Here is a 21573-nt window from a genome sequence, read left to right as displayed (position 1 = left end):
ACCGGAAATTACTCTTCAGCCAGGTCTATTTTGCATATACATTGCATGAAAAAATACAAAATAAAAATGTGATCTTGTAGCGGGTGGCCGGTTAGCACATCTGCCTCACAGTTCTGAGGACCGGGGTTCAAATCCCGGCCCGGCCTGTGTGGAGTTTGCGTGTTTTCTCCGGGTACTCCGGTTTCCTCCCACATCCCAAAAACATGCATGGTTGGTTCATTGAAGACTCGAAATTGCCCGTAGGTGTGAATGGTTGTTTATGTGTTCCCTGCCATTGGCCGGCGACCAATTCAGGGTGTGGCCGGCCTCTCGCCCAGTCCGCTGGGATAGGCTCAAGCACGCCCGTGACCCGAGTGAAGCATAGTGGTACAGAGAATGGATGGTCTTGTAGATCTCGAGCTTCTTTGATTGTTGTCTGGAATATATCTGGTGATCAGCTAAATGCTGAAGCCACGTGATGCCGAAAAGACATGCAGCAAGGTACTTAACAGTAACAAAGTGCCAGTTTGCCCTTCATAGGGGAAGGAACCATATTTTGCAATACACTATAATATATACTATATTAAATTTGAGTCCAAATGGAAGCCACAGGCCTCACTAAAAGACTTTTTGATTTGTTCTAGCCAATTAAAGATCTGCTTATGATCCAAAACACACGAGCTCATCTGCGAAGCATGGTGGAGGTTGGGCTTGCATGGCTGCTTATGGAACGGGCTCACTAGTCTTTGGATGGGACTCATGATGGTAGCAGCAGAATGAATTCTGATGTCTACAAAACCATGTTGTCTGGAAAGTTACAGAAAAATACATCCAAACTAATCAGGAGAAGCTTCATCATGCAATAAGGAAATGACCCAAAACACACTGCCAACACAAAAGACTTCTTCAGGGGGAAAAAAGTGGAAGGTTTTAGACTCGCCAAGTCAATCACCAGACCTAAACCCAATAGAGCATGCATTTTACCACCTGAAGAGGAGACTGAAGGGAGAACCCCCCCAGAAACAAACAAGAACTGAGAGAGACTGAAGTAAAGGCCTGGAAAAGAAAATGAAGACCGCAACAGTCTGGTGAAGTCAGTGGGTCGCAGGCTTGATGCAGTTATTGCAGGTAAGGGTTAGGCATCGTTAAGCGATTGGAACAGGGACTAACATTCCGGTTCTCGCCGAGTTGTTCAAATTACAACATTTTGGTCCCGATGTTTCGGTGCCTACAGTCCGCCGACCCCGAAGAAGAAAGTAGCGAAAAACCAACGAAGAAGAACGCGCACGTGCCCAACGGCAGCGGCAAACGAAAGTGTTTACCTGAGTGCAACACTTGGATTAAGATTATATTGTGCAACGGAGGCTTTCACGATGTGTAGAAAGAAGTCTGACGCGCTCCGAGCGAACTTCAGTCAAGTCAACTGGGCGAGTGTGAAAGAATAAAATAAGTCTCTGCCAACACTGAGGCAGCTAAGAAGTTAAACGGTGGGTTGCGCTGATGGTTTTTAGCGTTTATTTTAGTCTTCAAACCAACATAAGCGTTCATGACAAATACAATTAAAATTAAATTACCCATACTCCGAAAAAAGTAGAAACAGTCGCATTACAAGCTTAACATTGAGCTAAAACTCCACCAAAGGTCAAACGAGCAACTTTAATTGGGACAAAATCCATCAAAACGTCACGGTACGACAAACACTAGCCGTGCGTCTCATTGGTGGGTAGGTGAAGGAATCAATGTTTTACACAGCATTTGGTTCCCTCCATGACTCTTTGTCTTGCATTTCGTTTTTACCGGTGTCGCGCGAAGTCATTTTTCGTGCCAAAATGCCGAGTTCCGGTGCGCGTACCTTTCAAAAATAAAAGGCTGCGCGCTTAAAACGGGAAGTCGAGTTAAAACTTGCACGTCAAACCATTTGACGTGATAAAACAGTCGCAAATAACTATTTTAACAATGCTATATTGAACTTTTACCTGCAACAATCACGAATATTAAGTCGATTGGGTTAGTCCCACACACATTGCCTTTTCGTTCAGAGGCTTGATATTGATACCGGTTATAAAGAACCCCGAGTCCAATGTTGGTTTTAGTTTATGCAGCAGGCTGCTAAGAAAATGATGTTCATTAATTAGGACACCCTTGATTTAAACCACGCAAACGTTTTTGAGCCAGCCCCCTAAAAGAATCGCAATCGAGAATCATTTGGAACCAGAATCGGAATCGCTCAAATTCAAACGATGCCACCAAATATTCAATGTTATTCACTTGAAGTCAATTGAATAATGTCTGTTCCAATACTTTTGCTCCCTTGACAGGTGGGTGGCTTCAAACGCATCTACGTGCAAATGCCACGAAATAAAAGCTGGAGTTCTGAACTTCCGTCTCATAGTCATCTTTTGATCTGACACCCAAATGTCTTCCGTATACAACAAAAACAAAAGGTTCCAATACTTTTGGAGGGGACTGTATGTACTGCACGTATTCATACGTTACGTTACTCGACAAGTGACAGCTTTATCAGTCTTGTTGCAGTTTTGATTATGTCAAATGTACTTTTGATGTAAATGCCTTATATGTACTTGGATCTCCTGAGAACAAACTGAAATCTCGCCCATAGACTGCGGCGGACGAGCTTGCGTACATTTCCCGAAATGCGGCACTTTCTGAAGTTCATGCCACTGCTAATTCTGTATGAGAATGATTGATTCCTATTTGAAAAGAAACACAACTTTTCCCGGCGCCGTGAACGAGCGGTTAGCACCTCCGCCTTCCAGTCGGCAACCGGTCCGGGGGTGTACCGCGCCTCTTGCCCCAAAGTCGGCTGAGATACGGCCCTAATTAGGATGCGCGTGAGCGTAGAGATACATGGATGGATATCTTCCTTCCTTGGCATCTGTTCAGTGTGTACTTTATAGATTTTGATGAGAAAAACACTTGACGGGAGGTGAACGTGTCCTCGGCACAATGAAGTCCTGTCAGGCGCGTGTGATCGGGATGCTTACATCAAAACTAGCCCTATGTTTCGGCTGTGTATCAAAAGCCTGTTGAAAGGCACCCGTGGTATTCTTCAGCTTGAGGAAACCCGTTGAGAGGGACAAGACTGACACGATGTCAGATTTGCTCTCTGTTTAATACCTGACCGTCGTCTTCCAAAAGTCCAGGATGTGAAGATGCTCGTGTGATCTTGCCGGAGGAAATGATGTGCCCCATTCAGGACTGCTGGCTGCTCCACTGGCTGACCAAGGGCCTGCAGAGTAGCTCTTCCACATGTCGAGCTACGTCCATGGTGTCCTCCAGGTCAAAGTCGCCCTCCGCATCCAACATGGCGTCCCCCCTGAGAGGACAGCAGCAGATGCCGCATTTATTCTATTCTACAAAACAACTGATTCTATGATTCTACGGCCGGAATTAGCATTTTTGATGTCATTTTTCTTTTTGCGTTCCGAACCTTTTTGAGTCCAACTGCCTCGGCCTCCATATAACCTTGTGACAAGAACCAATCTTAGATCTAAGGGTACACGCTTACATAGAGTGGTAGGCAGCAAAACTGTTGGGGTTGACCGCAGAGGGAGAAGCCGTCTGGTCCATGAACGTGGGAGTTGTTCCGCTGGGTTCAGGATTTGGGGTGGTGAATCTATCAGACATATGCCACCATATTTTATGATAGGTTTACATCATCATGACAACAATCGTGTCTCATAATAACAGCAACTGACTTTCGAGTGATGCACAAATGCAAATACATTGAAGTGTTTTACCGGTGACAAAATATTGCATTTCATCATTCAAGAGTATCACAAACAACTATTCTAGCGCCGACATTGTCAAACAAAATGATCTGACTGCGGAATGAGAGCAGCAATTATTGTTGTCGTGATACCAAAATTCAAATCTATGACGACTCAAAAGGGAGTACCGTACCTGGGGGCTGTGTGTTCTACTTCGTTTAGCGAAATGCATCCAAAAGCTACATTTAACTTTGAACAGGAGAACTACAATTTGATCATTTCCCACAGCACCCCTGCGGATCTCTCACGGCAACCGGGTTGGGAATCAGTGCTGGAGAGCAATGTGGCTGCCGCCTACAGGAGCTCTGTCACTGTCGCTTGTAACGTACAGGAACTAAACAGTACACTTTCTTTTTTTGTTTTCCCAAGTGGTGCGGTATTGTGGTACTTTTCTCGTACAAAATCCTGATTGGCTCTGCTGCAGCTATTTTGGGGCTTGTCTTGACTTGATAGTTTTCATATGAGGAGCTCGAGCAATGTCAGTCAATCACAGGGCTGATCGAGCCAATTATTCACATTTACACCTATGGGCAATTTAGAGTCACTAGTACAACTAACTGGACATGCATGCCTTTGGACCATTTGAGGCTGGAGAACTCGCACGAAACGGTCTGAAGTGGCTGATGTAGTAAGTTGGAAATGAGGCTGCACAGCTGTGATACATTACTGGAACTGGAAAATGCATTTTGGGAACGTCCACTGCCTTAATAAGCCCAAGTCCGTGCTTTACAACTATTTATTTTGGAGCATATTACATTTTTAGTGAGATGAAATGCTTGTTTTCTTTTCAAGCATCTACTACGGTGATGCAACACATCAAAATTTGTAAAACAAATTGACTTTTTCTCCGCATCATGAAAAGCAGCTAATCCTTGCAATGATATGTTGTATCCCATAAACAACTCACTCTGGCACAACTTGTTTGATCTGTGGTTTTACGTAGCCATCCACTGCTTTTGCTGCAAGACACACAAAATGAATGAGGATCGATATTATTGTTGTAATCATCTCCGATATTCCAATTTGAATACATTCTATATTCTCAATTTCTTTCGGAAGACGTGCTTTTTCTAGAAATGTGTATTAATCCCCAATACGAATAGCCTGAATGCGAATGTACGCAGGCTCCGTCGTCGATACATACAAAGTGGTGGCGTGTAGTACTTGGCGAAGACCTCGTCTTTGGGTCGGTCGGGATAGAGAAACAGGAGGTGGTTCAGATCGCTGATGCGGTCAGCTAAGGAGCGAATGGAGAAATCCTTGGAGGTGTACGGCAACAGATTCCATACCAGCCTTTCACCTGTTCAGCGGTAGGAACAACATCCGACGCAGAATCATGTTGGCCACTTTTACAATTCATTCAATTGTATACAGTATTCCCAGAAATCACCCACGTGCGTATGCAGCAGCGATGAAACGCAACCGAAATGAGCCCGATTATCAGGATTGCCGGTAATCCCGATATTCATGAAGAAAATGTACTGTCAAAGTTTTGTGTCAAAATCAAAAAACAGTCACGCTACGTACCCTTTGCACATTACAAATTGGAGACGGCACCAACTACCAAAAAAGATTGTATGCATGGAAGACGCCACAGAATTCACGAACAATTATGACAGTACCTAACAGTTAAGTAACTTGCATTTTTTTGGACGGGTCAAAACATTTGCTTGTAACAATCTTAATTCAATTTGATTAGAAATGTCTCGAACAAATCTGGCATGTATGCTTTTTACTCGTCACTCAAACGACAGAGTAGGGTCTGCACAGTGAAGGCAAATGTTTCAAACGACCTTCAATCTGCCCCCGCAGGACAAAAGACTTCCGAATAAGAATTTGCACGAGATCGATACCTGCTTTGTTGGGATTCTCCGCCACCCAGGCAATGGTGATGCCACCGATTTCAGAGTCACTGAATCGCAGGAGGAATGTCCCGTTGGGTTTGGACAGAAGCATATCCTGTGCCTGCTGCTTGTTAACAAAACCCAGGATAGCCCTGCAACCATTGAGAATTATGTTTGAAGTACCTTTCGTACATTATGTTGTTGTAAGGTACTGCCAGTTATGGGGAACACATGACAATCATTTGTATGTTTTCTTCGACTTCATGGGTCATTAAATAGCAGATTCTAACCAGAGATGCACTAAAACCTTTGCTGTGCTCGGCATCGAACGTTAAAACTATGCGATTTATTTTACCCTGAAAAGTCATTTACAGGTATACTCCGACTTTGAGCTGCAATCAAAATCAGAGCAGAAACAGACACCTGGCTGTTGATGGGTCTCCAACTGCAGCCCGTCTGTTGCAACAAAAAGGACAATGTATTCATTACCCGTCGTTCCAGTGAGGCTTGAGATGTTTCTTCATAAGTTCCATGACTCCATCAAACCACTGCCAAAAGGTGAAGTTGCGTCCGGGTAGGCTCTCCTGTTCAGAAGAGAGTCGCAGTAGTGAAGTGGAAACTATGTTCCAGGATCACACATGTTCCTTATAACACGACACGTAAGAGATCGATTGCAAGGGGCGAGATGCTGGCCTCACCCTGTTGAACTGGGCCCAGGATATGGTCATGTTGCGGTATTCCTCTGGGTTGTTACTTGTGCTTGTGAAAGCTTTCTGTGCCAGGAAGACCAGGTTATTCTCTGACAGGCCACGGCCGCTGTGCATCTCCGCCTTGTACTTCATATCGAGGGCCTCACACAGCTGGCTCCATAGTACCTTGTCTGGTACAACGAATGGAACCCGACCCTAAACAGACAAGTAAGTGTGATCAAATGAAAACATTTCAATGAAAAATACAAGTTTGCAGACATTTGCAAAGGATTATCTTTCCTGACATAGGAATGTCTCCTATAGCGTGTTGCAGCCGCATTTCAGAGACGCACCCGTGGCAATACTGTAGACTGGTACCACGACATTCTGCAACCACCGACTGTGTAAGGGCTCGAAAATGAATGCAGCGATACTAACAGCTGAAAGTCATCACTCATGTACGGTGGGTACGGAAAGTATTCAGACCCCCTCTTTTTTATATTGCAGCCATTTGCTAAAATCCTTTCAATTCCCCCCCCCCCCATTAATGTACACACAGCACCCCATATTGACAGAAAAGCAAAACGTTTGCAGATTTATTCAAAAAGAAAAACTGAAATATCACACCGCTGTAAGTATTCAGACCCTTTGCTGTGACACTCACATATATTGAACTCGGGTGCTGTCCGTTTCTTCTGACCGTCCTTGAGATGGTTGTACACCTTCAGTGGAGTCCAGCTGTGTTTGATGATACTGATTGGACTGGATTAGGAAAGCCACACACCTGTCTATGTAAGACCTTACAGCTCGCAGTGCATGTCAGAGCAAATGGGCAATTATGAGGTCAAAGGAACTGCCTGAAGAGCTCAGAGACAGAATAGTGGCAAGGCACAGATCTGGCCAAGGTTACAAAAAATATTCTGCTGCACTTCAGGTTCCGAAGAGCACAGTGGCCTCCATAATCCTGAAATGGAAGACGTTTGGGACGACCAGAACCCTTCCTAGAGCTGGCCGTCCGGCCAAACTGAACAATCCGGGCAGAAGAGCCTTGGTGAGAGAGGTCAAGAAGAACCCAAAGATCACTGTGGCTGAGCTCCAGAGATCCAGTCGGGAGATGGGAGAAGGTTCTAGAAAGTCAAGCATCACTGCAGCCCTCCACCAGTCAGGGCTTTATGGCAGAGTGGCCCGACGGAAGCCTCTCCTCAGTGCAAGACTCATGAAAGCCCGCATGGAGTTTGCTAAAAAAAAAAAAAACACCTGAAGGACTCCAAGATGGTGAGAAATAAGATACTCTGGTCTGGTGAGACCAAGGTAAAACTTTTTGGCCTTAATTCTCAGCAGCATGTGTGGAGAAAACCAGGCACTGCTCATCACCTGCCCAATACAGTCCCAACAGTGACGCATGGTGGTGGAAGCAGCATGCTGTGGGGGTGTTTCTCAGTTGCAGGGAAAGGACGACTGGTTGCAATCGAAGGAAGGATGAACGTGTTCAAGTACAGGGATATCCTGGACGAAAACCTTCTCCAGAGTGCTCAGGACCTCGGACTGGGCCGAAGGTTCACCTTCCAACAAGACAATGACCCAAAGCACACAGCTAAAATAACGAAGGAGTGGCTTCAGAACAATTCCGTGACTGTTCTTGAATGGCCCAGCCAGAGCCCGGACTTCAACCCAATTGAGCATCTCTGGAGAGACCTGAAAATGGCTGCCTACCAACGGTCATCATCCAACCTGACAGAACTGGAGAGGGTCTGCAAGGAGGAATGGCAGAGGATCCCCGAATCCAGGTGTGGAAAAACTCCCAAAAAAAGATTCCCAAAAAGACTCATGGCTGGATTAGCTCAAAAGGGGGCTTCGACTAAATACTGAGCAACGGTCTGAATACTTATGGCTGTGAGATATTTCGGTTTTTCTTTTTTAATAAATCAAAAAATTCAACAATTCCGTTTTTTCTCTGTCAATATGGGGTGCTGTGTCTACATTAATGTGGGGAAAAAATGAACTAATGATTATAGCAAAGAGTGAAACATTTCAGGCGGTCTGAACACTTTCCGTACCCATTGTACATGCGAGTGATCACGAATACCAACCCCATTTTTATCAAAAGGATCACCATGTGTTGGAAGCGTATACAATAAATGTTAAATGTTTTGAAATAATGGTTGAGCTTGAAAGTATAGCGTGAAGACAAAGTAACAACTACCAACTGAACATGGAGAAGGAAATAGTTCATAGGGTATAGGGTGTGCATATAAATATTTGAGTTTTGTTGACACGCTGGAACAAAGTAGAGAATCATAAATGAAGCAAAAAAAGTCCTTTTTTTAGAAATAATTCCTGAAACTGGAATACTGGAAGGCTCCAGTTTCCAACTCACTGGTTCAGCGAAGGCATTGTCCCAAAGTACTGTTGCGGTGGCATTGTTGTCCTGACTACCGTGGACTATCACGACTACTGGTAGTGATAAAGTCTGCAAGTTAAAGCAAAGGAAAGCGTAAGAGTGACAGAATAAACCCTACTGCTAGCAAAAACAAATTTGACATCTCAAGAAATTGGAATATTACACAAGAAACTATGATTTTTTTTAATGCAGCAGTTACAAAGTGGGAGGAAAACCCTTTGGAATTTCATACAGTTCTAAGTATTTAACATGTCACCATTTTTCTCATTCAATATATTTCCAAAGGTGCTATTGACCTGAAAATGTCACCAGATGTTGGGAACAACCCAAGTCATCCACACATACAACGTAAGTAGAACAAATAGGCCCAGAGTATTGAACACGCCAACTGGTATTTATTGAATACTTTGTGCAAAAGCTTTTGTTTGCAATGACAGCTTCAAGACGCCTCCTGTATGGAGAAACTAGTCGCATGCATTGCTCTGGTGTGACTTTGGCCCATTCCTCCACACAAGTATTCCTCAAATCTTGACGGTTCCGTGGGCGTCTTTTATGGACCTTGAGTTTCGTTTTTCCATAGATTTTCCATTGGATTCAAGTCAGGCGATTGGCTGGGCCATTCTAGCAGCTGTATTTTTTTTCCTTTGAAACCAATTGAGTTTCCTTGGCAGTATGTTTTGGATCATTCTCTTGCTGAAACATCATGGGGTCTTGCGTGGTGAGCGTGCATACAGGCCATGGCGGCGGAGTGCATTATTCACCATTTTCCTGGTGACAACAGTACCTGCTAATTCCAGGTCTTTTTGACGCTCTCCACAGGTGCTCCTTGGCTCTTGGACAACTTTTCTGATTATTCTTTGCACTCCTCCGTCAGAAATCTTGCGAGGAGCACCTGACCGAGGCAAATTTATGCTGGTATGATTGGCTTTCCACTTACGTATTATGGCCCCAACCGTGCTCACCGGAACGTTCAGAAGCTTAGATCTGCGCCTGTAACCAATGGCATTGATTGGTTACCCTTGCGCAGCCACTGCATGGGTGACAGCCAATCAGTACGCAGAAAAAGCCGTGCAATGCGTGCACAACGCTCTCAGTCTCACACACATACGAGACCGAGAAGAGAAATGAAGACTGTCCAGGGAGCAAATATACGTTTCAGAGGTAAGGCAGCAGACTCCACATAAATTGTAAGAAAGTCTCGTCCTCGACAACACACAACTACTTGTAACATTACTACGAGCCCATAAGGTTACAGTGGGTACCAAAAGTATTCAGACCCCCTTACATTTTTCATATTGCAGCCATTTGCTAAAATCATTTAAGTTCATTTTTCCCCCACATCAATGTACACACGGCGGCCGACTGGTTCGAGCGTCAGCCTCGCAGTTCTGAGGACCGGGGTTCAATCCCCGGCCCCGCCTGTGTGGAGTTTGCATGTTCTCCCCGTGCCTGCGTGGGTTTTCGCCGGGCACTCCGCTTTCCTCCCACATCCCAAAAACATGCACATTAATTGAAAACTCTAAATTGCCCGTAGGTGTGAATGGTTGTTTGTTTGTGCCCTGCGATTGGCCGGCGAGCAGTTCAGGGTGTACCCCGCCTCCGGCCCGATGATAGCCGGGATAGGCTCCAGCACACCCGCGAACCTAGTGAGGAGTAGCGGCTCAGAAAATGGATGGATGGATAATATTGACTGGGGGAAAAAACAGAATTGTTGACATTTTTCGCAGATTGATTAAAAAAGAAAAACTGAAATATCACACAGCCATAAGTATTCAGACCCTTTGCTCAGTATTTAGTAGAAGCACCCTTTGGAGCTGATACGGCCATGACTCTTTTTGGGAATGATGCAACAAGTTTTTCCACACCTGGATTTGGGGATCATCTGCCATTCCTCCTTGCAGACCCTCTCCAGTTCTGTCAGGTTGGATGGTGAACGTTGGTGGGCAGCCATTCTCAGAGATGCTCAATTGGGTTTAAGTCAGGGCTCAGGCTGGGCCATTTAAAACAGTCACGGAGTTGTTCTGAAGCCACTCCTTCGGTATTTTAGCTGTGTGCTCAGGGTCATTGTCTTTCCCTGTCCCTGCAGCTGAAAAACACCCCCGCAGCATGATGCTGCCACCACCATGCTTCACTGTTGGGACTGTATTGGACAGGTGATAGGCAGTGACTAGTTTTCTACACATACCGCTTAGAATTAAGGCCAACAATTTCTATCTTGGTCTCATCAGACCAGAGAATCTTATTTCTTACCTTCTCCTTGACCTCTCTCACCAAGGCTCTTCTTCGCCGATTGCTCAGTTTGGCCGGACGGCCGGCTTAGGAAGGGTTCCGGTCGTCCCGAACGTCTTCCATTTAAGCATTATGGCGGCCACTGTGCTTTTAAGAACCTTAAGTGCAGCAGAATGTTTTTGTAACCTCGGCCAAATCTGTGCCTTGCCACCATTCTGTCTCGTAATTCCCCATTTGCGCTGACGTGCACTGCGAGCTGTAAGGTCTTACATAGACAGGTGTGTGGCTTTCCTAATCCAGTCCAATCAGTATCATCAAACACAGCTGGACTCCACTGAAGGTGTACAACCATCTCAAGGGCGGTCAGAAGAAACGGACAGCACCCGAGTTCAATATATGAGTGGCACGGCAAAGGGTCTGAATGCTTATGGCTGTGTGATATTTCAGTTTTTCCTTTTTAATACATCAGCAAAAATTTCAACAATTCAATTTTTTTGTCAATATGGGGTGCTGTGTGTACATTAATGAGGGGGGGGGAAAAGGAACTAAAATGATTTTAGCAAATGGCTGCAATATAACAAAGAGTGAAAGATTCAAGGGGGTGTGAAAACTTTCCGTACCCACTGTATACATATCATATATAAACACACACACAGCAGCTCTGCTCGCTGGCAGTCCAAGCAGACGTGCCTGTTAGTGTTAATCGCGTGAATTTGCTTTAAGTAAATGGGACTTTCAATCATGCAAAGCACATTGAGTTACCTTGTGTATTAAATGCACTGTATAAATAAAGCTGACAGTGCCTCGCATTTTTATTTATGATAGAAAACTTTAGAGAGCTAGTTATTGGTCAAAGTTCTCATCTTTTAAAAGACATCCCGCTGAGCCTGGGAGCTCCCTGCACTCGTTAGAATTTTAAAACAAAGATGGAAATGCTGTTTCATAAATGTGCTTGGAGTTTTTATTATTTCAAATTTCGACACCAATATTTTCCTTTTTACCTCAAAATGAGTACCGGCTCGAATTGTCAGCCTCCTTGACTACAAATCATCTGTATCGGCCCTGAAAAAAACATATTGGTCACTCACTAAATAGGGCTGTCCAGGCCCTGACTTACCAAAGCGCACCCATACCATGATGCTCCCCCCCCCCACCGTGCGTCACAGTTGAGAGAAGGTTTCATGTTGTTGTGCTGTGCCATTCCTCCTCCACACGTGGCACTCTGTGTTCCTCACAAACAATTCAACTTTGGTTTCAGAATAGTTTGCCAGTAGTGCTGTGGAACATCCAAGTGCTCTTTAGCAAACTTCACACAGCCAACAGTTTCCTCCTTGGTTTTCCTCCGTATATACCCCATTCTTGTTTCATTTTTTACCGATGGTAGATTTGTCAACCGATGTTGGCATGTGCCAGTGATTTCTGTCAGTCTTCAGCTGACACTCTTGGGTTCTTTTTTTGTTTTTTTGTTTGTTTTACCTCACTGAGCTGCGCTCTTGCAGTCATCTTTACAGGACGGCCACTCCTCGGAAGAGAAGCAAGAGTGCTGAACTTTCTCCACGTATAGACAAGTTGTCTTGACCGTGGACTGATGAACATCAAGAGCTTTAGAGTTACGTTTGTGAGCTTTTCCTAGCTTTACACAATTGAACCATTCTTCATCATCGGTCTTCCGAGAACTCGCTTGAGCGAGGCGTGGTACGCATCGGGCAATCCTTGTTGACAAGAGACAATTCTTAACTGGTGTGCTACCAGAGCAGCATTTAAGCCTCACAAGTTCAGAAATTCCAAAGGGTTCATATTCATTTTCCTCCCACTGTAGGTAGGAATTGGCCTTTCCCTATATATTTAATGAATCTGTATAATGAGTTTCTTTTCTGATTGAGCAGCTGAAATAAATTTCCATCATATTCTAATTTGAGATGAACTTGTACGTTTAATCCACGACACAAATTGAGTACACCTTCAACCGATGTTAAAGCCTTGGAATTTAAAGGGTGTTAAAAAAGTTCCCTTACTTTAACATGGAAGACCAGCTCATTGCCTCCAATGCTGAACTGTGATTCAAACAGAACCGTGAACTTTTCCTCAGTCACCGACTCTGCGCCTCGACGGTCCGAACGCTTGATTCGCTTCAGAGACTATTCGCAGAGAGACAGATAATTATTCAGTCATTCAACTTCTGAACACACGCATGCACAGTGGTAGCAGTCTTGGTAAAAATGAAATAATAGAGTAATATGTCCCAATAGGAACATGCGAAATGACCATCCTCCTTTTATGCAGAAAACGACTCCGATTCCACCCATCAGCAATATCACCTCTCACTTGTGCTGCGTATGGCTCGGCTTTAACAAGCTCACCTCATTCGTCCAGCAGCCATTTTCGATAGCACTTGTTCTCATAGGGTCATGGGTGAGCTGGAGCCTATCCCGGACCGGCTGACTGGCGAGAGGTGGGATACCCCCTGGACCAAAGCCGTATGGACTGGTCACCAGTCACTCACAGGGCATATATAAACAAACGATTCACGCTCACTTTCAAACGTATAGACAATTTAGTCTTCAATTAACCTCACATGCAAGGTTAGGCAAAGTTGTTTTTGGGGGGAGCGGGGAGGTGCGAGAGGAAACGGCAGTCCTCTGAGAAAATCCAGGCAAACGTGGGGGGAGAACATGCAAACTCCAAACCGGAGCCAAGATTCCAAGCTCCAACCAGAGGACTGCGAGAGACATGAAACAGCAGTCCACCGTGATGCCTCACCTCACTCACTCAATCAAACGCCATTTGAATTAACGGATCAAATGAAATCCGCCTCACAGTTCTGAGGCTGGAGGTTCAAATCCGGGCCGGTACCTTCTCCCCTTTCTTTCGTCGGCTTTCTCTGGGTACCCCGGCGTCCTCCCACATTCCAAAACAGGCTTCCTTGGCTAATTATAAAGTTTGTTTCTCCATACGTGCCCTGCACTTAGCCGGCTACCGTTCCGGGGTGTACCCCGCCGCTCGCCCAAAGTCGGCGAGGACAGACTCCAGCTCACCCGCAGCCCGAGTTAGGATAAGCGCGATAGAAAATTGACGCAAGTGAACGAAATAGTTCATTCGTAAAGTGACGATGCAGCATCAAGTTGAGGGAAGCTCTTTCTTGCACCCGAGCCAAGCTAACCCGCAAAATATGTCGTCGATGTCAACGGTGTGACCAAAAATAGTGACTTAAGATTTGATTCACTAACTTGTGTTGAAAAATACATCACATTTACGTTGACCCTTCTTCAGAATTTTGCCACTTTGCTTAAGCATAGTTTTCAGTTAGAAAATTCCTTCTAATTAAGCAATGTGAATTACAAAGCAAATGCGAGTCGCTGCCGAAACCTTTCGCCATTACTTTTACTGTATGTGTGAAAGCTGTGTTCTCAAAACACTGACCGTTTAGAACTGCAGAATGCACTTAAATAAAGCATTCCATTTGTTTATATGGCTATGACCTGCTCGATGACATTATAAACATGAAAGATGTTTAAACTGGAAACCAACCATGTTTCTGAAGTTTGCACTGAGCGTGCTTGTGGCCTGGTGATACTCCATCACACAGTTGTTGTTAAGGATTTCACCACTGCTTTCACTACCAAAAGAGGGGGGGGGGGGTTCAAGGAGACTTTCTACAACAAAGCAGGACTGTACAGGTAAACAAAGTCAACTAATTACCAGTAAATACAATTTCATTCAACAAACCAGAGAACGTTAGACAGTACTTCTCCTCTAGTCTTAGATACCCGAAGAAAGTCTGCACTCCGGAGTCACGTCTCACCTGTGTGTGCTTTCGTTTTTGAGTAGAGCTTTGGCCTGTTGCTCACTAACAATGACAGCCTTTACTTGAGGTGGATTCATGTGGACGTTGAGCTTTCCACCCACCAGAAGTCGCACCGTTGCTGCAAACTTGGTGTGGGTTCTTAACACTTGGGGCGGTTGCTTTTCAATGATGAAGGTGCTAAACGGAGGAGAGCATATTAACATCATGAAGTAAATCATCTCAACAAAACCAGGCGGACAACCGAAGCCATTTGAATGGCCGTACGATCTGTATTAAAAGCAGCAAAGCTGAAACAACACTTTTTTTTTTTTAATTATTATTTAAACCTCTTTTTTTTTTCCTAATCATGAAGTACACGTACTTTTCTGCACCCACGGATGAAAGACACCTGCCTTTTCATGCTACAGTGTTACAAGACAGTGACCTTTTCAAAATCAAACCGCCACTTCTGCGTACCGGCCTTCCGACACTACAACGGAATTCCGCATAGTTAAGGAAGGGATTAGGTGTGTTTTTTTCACCTAGTGACCAAGGCAGAGATGATATCAGTGATGTCCGTATTGAGCTTGCTCAGCAGATCTTCCATGGGACCTGGCAGAGGAAGCTGCTGAGTGAGATGTTCACAGCGGCGAATCTGCTGTCGATTCGTCCAGATCAGATCTGCCAGCTTTTCACACCTACAGGACGTTGGCATTAGATGCCGGGCTCATTTATTTGTACAATTAGACTACACGTATAAGTGTGGGTGAAGAAAGCTACGACAAAAAGATGTAGATATATATTTTCTGTTGCCAGTCAAAAGCGTTCAACATGACTTGAGTGAAGTCCATACCAGGACTGGAGAATATCTAGTCCTCCCTCATGGGGACCGCCATTGCCAGCTAACTGCTGCCTCCTCTTCCACTGAATGAGCTCCTCATCTAGAATCAAAGTTTGTTGTTTCCTCAGAAGGGCCAGGGTCTTTTGGTGTTGTTCTGACAGGTCCTGCAAACACACAGTACGCCGCACACTGAGAACACGAGAAAAACAACGAATGAATGAAATGATAATCAGTGTTAGCGATCGTCATGACCTGTGCCCTTTCTACGTCACATTTGTACCCATTTTGCACTTTATCGTGCATTTGCAGCTTGTTTGCACGCCCTGTCATTTCAGAAGCCTTGCTTTGCTTTGGCACCCCGCACTAATGTGTTCCACCTTTCGCCGCATCGCCTTCCCCTACTTGGTGCATTTCGTCATTGTTCTCCGTCATCCAGGCCAGGCCCCCTTTGCCAGTTTGGTAAGTGCAACAACCCGATTTTAGGTGTACGTCCCCTGCTTCCGTCGTGGTTTGCTAGATTTGGACTCCCTGCGAGTTGACCTTCGGATCATCGTCAGTTAATCCTCTTCAATCATCTCGTGTTGTCTGAGCCGTGCAATCGAGTCCACCTGCCGTGGACCCGACACTCATGAGAAAACGAGGAGGAAGGCGGCCGACTCATATTACAGTGCATATTACATATGACATATTACTTCAACTAAATACTGAGCAAAGGGTCTGAATACTTATGGCTGCGTGACATTTCAGTTTTTCCTTTTTAATAAAGCTCCCAAATATGTCAACAATTCAGTTTTTTCCCCCTGTCAATATGGGGTGCGGCGTGTACATTAATGAGGGGAAAAATGGACTTAAATGATTTTAGCAAATGGCTGCAATATAACTCTAAATTGCTCGCAGGTGTGAATGTGAGTGCGAATGGTTGTTTTGTTCACACGTGCCCGGCAATTGGCTGGCGACCAGTTCAGGGTGTACCCCGCCTCTCGCCCAAAGATAGCTGGGATGATAGCTCCAGCACGCCCGCGACCCGCGGGAGATTAAGCGGTACTTAAAATGGATGGCTGAATGAATGGACCAGGTAACTTTGAATATATACATTTTTTTTACCTTCAATAACGGAAATCCGCATTTTAAATTCACTTTGGTTATATTTGTCTGATATTTCCATGAGTTTGACGATCTTAAACATTCAAGTGGGGAAACGATGCAGAAGAATACGGATTTCCGATGAGGCACTGCAAATGATATGTGACGTGTGGATGCCGAACAGTCATACAAGCCTGTATTTCTGCAACGTGCTGGCCTCTCTGGCCAGCCAGGCCTCCACGGTGGCCCTCTTGGTTTGTAGCGTGGTTTCCAGTTGGGTGCGCTCAGTTGGAGGCAGGGAGTTCAGACTGCTCAGCTGGGCTGACCAAAGGGAAGCAAGATTAGAGACAAGATTTAAAAGAAATCAATCGATAAATACATTCACAAGGTGGGACTGAAAAGAACCATTTCTTGGTTTAGTTATTTCACTGGAAATGATTCCGTGAAAAGCTTCTCATTGCCGCTGTATTTGTTCAAGAAATCTGTTCTTCTGTTTCAGAAGTCTGCATTGAGCAAAGACAACGAGACTAATTTTGGTTTGAGAATTGCGCCATCATCTGTAAGGAAGAAAGCTCGGGGGGGGGAAACAAATTGGTGATAGTGTATGGGTATCAAAAATGAAATTGTAGTAACAGTTAACTCATCGCCGTGCTCAAGAATGTCGGCTAATTTGCTTCACCGAGTAGAAGGGTGGCTGCCCGAGCGAACAAGTGCATACCCTGGAGGCGCAGGTTCTCCTGGTACTGGATGATGAAGTACTCTTGGCTGTGTTGCAACTTTCTCAGTTCATTCTCAGTCTCCTGTGTGGCTAGTCGGAGCTCCTCGAAGGCCTGATTGATCTGCTGGTGGCGCTGGGAGAGGCTGTCTATGGCCTGCCCCCCACTCACACAATTTGCCTGAACGCAACACATTGGAATTGTTAAACGGGGAGTTCAAAGCGCTGCGTACCGAACACCGCGGCAATAGTCGGGGCTCAGGCGCTTAGCATCCCTTCAACAACTAGTTGCATTTCTATGCTTGACAGCGGGACCCGAACCTTCCGGGTCCCGGCTCGTGTCGAGACTTACGTTCGAAGCTTCTTGAACCAGTCGCTGTTCGGAACACAGGATGTGCTTGATGCAGCGCACTAGCTCCAAAGGACAGCGGTCATATGTGCTCTGCATTGACAATGAATCAAACAGGCAATTTCCATCACGGTCACACGTTTGCAGTAACGTAGGCACTTTGGTGCAGATCAGAAAAGTTAAAAGAGAAACTCGGTCTTTGTTGACTCTGAGTTTTGACATCAATGGTTTTGCTCCTTTACTGGTAAGATGACTCTGGACTGATCAGTTTTGCGAGTTTACCTTGAGCTGGTTTGCATAGTGTCCCAGCTTGATCTTAAGAAGAAAGCCATCCTCTCCTCCCTGAAGCTGGGCTTTCCTCTGAAGCTCTGACACCAGGTTGTCCAGAAGATGCTTGGCTTTGGCTTCCTCTGCTGGGTTGCCCAACTCCACTGAATCCCTTTAACGGCACATCATTGTTGATGGGTATTTTAGCGACCAGCAGACGACATTTCTCACACAGCCATCCCAGCTATCTTCGGGCGGGAGGCGGTCGCCAGCCAATCGCAGCGCACATATAAACAAACAATTATTCACGCTCCCGTTCACACCTACGGGCAATTTAGAGTCTTCAATTAACCTACCACCTACTCAACTTTCTCACTCTTTTTTTTGCCACCTGTCCCAGCTCTTTTTGCAACTTGCGGCAGCCATAAAATTCTAAGTTCATGATTATTTGCTAAATATCTTGTCTTTATAGTGTATTCAATTAAATATAGGTTGAACGTGATTTGCAAATGATTGTATTGTGATTTTATTTATGTTTAACCCACCGTGCCAACTTCATTGGAATTATATATGAAATGATATGAAAATGACTCTGATGCATATTGTTGTGTGAAACATCCGCTAATCTTGCAAAACCTCACCTCAGTGAGCATCGAAAGGATGAACTCCAAAAGTGTCTTTTAATTTGTGGTATGGTCATTTGTTTACTTTTCTTCTTGGTATGGTGTGCGTTTCTTTTAATGCAAACATTTATTCGACAACAGAAGAGGAAGCTGGGCGGGCGGGCGGGCGGTTCATGTTTGGACAGACAAGCAAATACATTCATGATAGATCAGTTTCGAGAAGTCAACATTCTCAGACTGCCGCGCACCAAGCGACTGAACTGACATGCGCGCAGTGTGTGGGGCACTGCAACTCGTTTTTATCAGTGCCTGATAGTCGGCAACTACCGCAGGTGTGCTACAGGTCCAAAAATGCCAACCCTGGGTTCGTCACGTTAAAGGTCGGAGGACAAAGATTGTAAGATTTTTCTTGCTAACTTTAGAACCCCTTGACAAACCACATCTGCCATTTCAAAGTGATTATACAGCAGATATACAGCAGTTAAATCGATAAATAGGATTCCGAATGCGCCTTCTGCTTTTCGCGCCTCCCGGTCTTCGGCTCTATCCGGCGCTGTGACGTCACACGAGCCAAACATCCTCTTCATTCGGCGTTGTGTGCTATTGTTCCATGCTGTGGCCACTCGGGTTTTCCGTTGTACAGCTGCTACTTGGCTGCTCGTCGTCGTCGTCGTCACTGTTCCGACCTCCCGATCGGCTCAAACGTGTACGGTTTGACGATGCCAAGTTCAGTCGGCTGCTCCCGTACGTCAAAGTCCTCCTGCTCCTCATATCCCAGCACGTCGCTCGTCATTGCGTATAGAGCGTTGCGCGCTGTTTGTGTCAATTGCAACGTCACTTCTGGTAGCCCTTGCCGTGGATAGAGTAACCACACCTCGGTGTCTTGAGCGTCGGGTATGTTTGGGGAATGCGCAATACGTGTAGTAAAAAACAAATTTTTAGCTAAACTACGGTTGAAAACTTCCTGGAAGTTACGTGCATGTAATGAATAACATATAAACAATGCAGCCGGGCACGGTGGATGACTGTCTGCTTCACAGTTCTGAGGACCGGGGTTCTAGTCTGGTCCGATGAGAGCAAAACACCATACCATTCGTGAAGTTCGGCGGTGGGAACATGATGGCGTGGGGCTGCTTTTCAGCAAACGGTACTGGTAAACTTCACATTGTTGAAGGAAGGATAAATGGGCAAATGTACAGAGACATTCTTGACAAAACTCTGCTGCCATCTACGAGGATGACGAAAATGAAAGGAGGGTGGACATTTCAGCAGGCTAATGATCCAAGACATACTGCCAAGGAAACTCTCAATGGGTTTCAAAGACCAAAACTAAAGCCGCTCGAATGGCCCAGCCAATCACCCGACTTGAATCCAATCGGAAATCTATGGCAAGAACTGAAAGTCGAGGTCCGTAAAAGAAGCCCACGCGGAACCTTCAAGATTTGTAGACTGCTTGTGTGGAGGAATGGGCCAAGATCACACCAGAGCAATGCATGCGACTAGTTTCTCCATACAGGAGGCGTCTTGAAGCGGTCATTGCAAACAAAGGCTTTTGCACAAAGTATGAACGAAATACCAGTTGGTGTGTTCAATACTTTTCCCCTGTGTCATTTCACATGATTGCACACGTTAATTCCTGAAGGCCTAGGTCCAAAATGCGCTGCGCGTCACTGCTTTTCACACACGTAATATAACGTCGTCTCTGTTATGCAATAGCCTACTCGTTAAATTACCAAGCGGTGTGCAAAGAAACGAACACATCAGGCGTGCATTAGGGGTGCAACACTCAGTGGCTACGGTCTGAACTGATGTTACAAGGAGCGCTGTAAGATCCGTTTCTTGTTTGGAACGGAAATTGGAGTTACCATAGTTGGCTCTCAATCCACTGGGCCAAGTAGTGCCGCACCTCGATAGGAAAGTGCTGGCCGTACAGTGCCTGCATCTGGTGCAAGGCATCGCCCTGCAGCTGCTGGGCTTGGATCCACATGGCCATGGTGCTCCTGTGCAGCAGAGGGTGGAAGACAAGCAAAACGGAGAGCATTTGGATTTGGGGTTGCACAATAGACGCTGAGAAGCACCATTTTCAATCGGGCTCTTGAGTAGACATCTCAGGGATGTTGCTTGGAAAAGCGGGGTTTATTAGATTGGAGACCTCTTGACTTCAATGTAAATACTCAGTTGTGAAAAGTTGGCTTTTTCCAAATCCCCAAATGTATGCGTAGCAGATTGTAATTGGTCTGCTGGCCCTTCTCGTTAAGCCGGAGGGATGTTTTCGCTTGCTAACGACATTGCTTAACGCACCCTACTTGGAATGCCACGCGGTTGCCAACCAAAAGGAACACGTTGCATGAAATATCGGGATATCATTCTTTATACGAATAGTGTGGGGATTCGCAGCTGTCCTTGTTTTTTTTTTTTTTTTTTTTTTTTTTTAAACTTGGGTGCGCTACGCTAGCTAGCGAAAGTATGCTAGCATCGTCGAGCTCGGTGATGAAGATGTCAAGTTCGAGCACGCGATTCAAACTCTGCGCTCCCGAAGCGCCACATGCCACTTTTACGGGTGCGAATCAAGCTCACCTTTTAAAGGCTTGCAGAACGGCTCACAGAGACTCCGACACGTAAACGCAACTTCCAAACGTCACAGTGGTTGACGTACGCACTCCATTTGTGCAAAACCAGCTGTTGCTGGAACGATCAGTCAAGAACGCTCCAAGATTAGGGGCAGCTTCCGTTTCTGGCTTTCGAAATAAAACACACTACCTCTTTATTGGCTTCGTCCAAATGATGTTTGGTTTAAGTTTGCATTTAACTTTCTGACAAAAATGCTCTCGACTTGTTGCAGTCCTACCATCTTTTTTTTCCTTCTTCTTCCTGCTACAAGGCTCACCGTAGCCCGTCGAATGGGGTGTGGCTACGATACGTAAACGCGTCCGCCATATTGAATGTGTCCGTGACCTGCTCAAATATGTGTGACACTG

The 21573-nt window shown here is 45.4% G+C and overlaps 1 protein-coding gene across 2 annotated transcripts; it reads right to left on the bottom strand.

The window, feature by feature from the left end:
• Positions 1 to 210: 210 nt before the first annotated feature.
• Positions 211 to 21530, bottom strand: LOC133418105 (signal transducer and activator of transcription 5B-like). Of its 2 annotated transcripts, XM_061706474.1 has the most exons (19): positions 21173 to 21529; positions 20461 to 20595; positions 17988 to 18144; positions 17709 to 17798; positions 17360 to 17537; positions 16832 to 16962; positions 15571 to 15722; positions 15260 to 15415; positions 14736 to 14915; positions 14462 to 14549; positions 12949 to 13071; positions 8681 to 8773; positions 6313 to 6519; positions 6104 to 6198; positions 5624 to 5766; positions 4915 to 5070; positions 4678 to 4729; positions 3509 to 3616; positions 211 to 3316 (listed from the first exon to the last, which is right to left on the bottom strand). In XM_061706474.1, the coding sequence occupies exons 2-19, from the start codon at positions 20586 to 20588 to the stop codon at positions 3193 to 3195; spliced, it is 2361 nt and encodes a 786-aa protein (XP_061562458.1). In that variant the 5' UTR covers positions 20589 to 20595; positions 21173 to 21529; the 3' UTR covers positions 211 to 3192. The 2 variants fall into 2 exon arrangements, with proteins under 2 accessions (XP_061562458.1, XP_061562459.1); XM_061706475.1 differs by lacking the exons at positions 17360 to 17537; positions 17709 to 17798; positions 17988 to 18144 and having other exon boundaries at positions 21173 to 21530.
• Positions 21531 to 21573: the final 43 nt, after the last annotated feature.

This window comes from Phycodurus eques, chromosome 19 (assembly GCF_024500275.1).
Source record: "Phycodurus eques isolate BA_2022a chromosome 19, UOR_Pequ_1.1, whole genome shotgun sequence".
NCBI classification, from domain to species: Eukaryota; Metazoa; Chordata; class Actinopteri; order Syngnathiformes; family Syngnathidae; genus Phycodurus; species Phycodurus eques.
The sequence above is the reverse complement of the archived record's forward strand: the minus strand, read 5'-3'. Positions and strand labels throughout refer to the sequence as shown.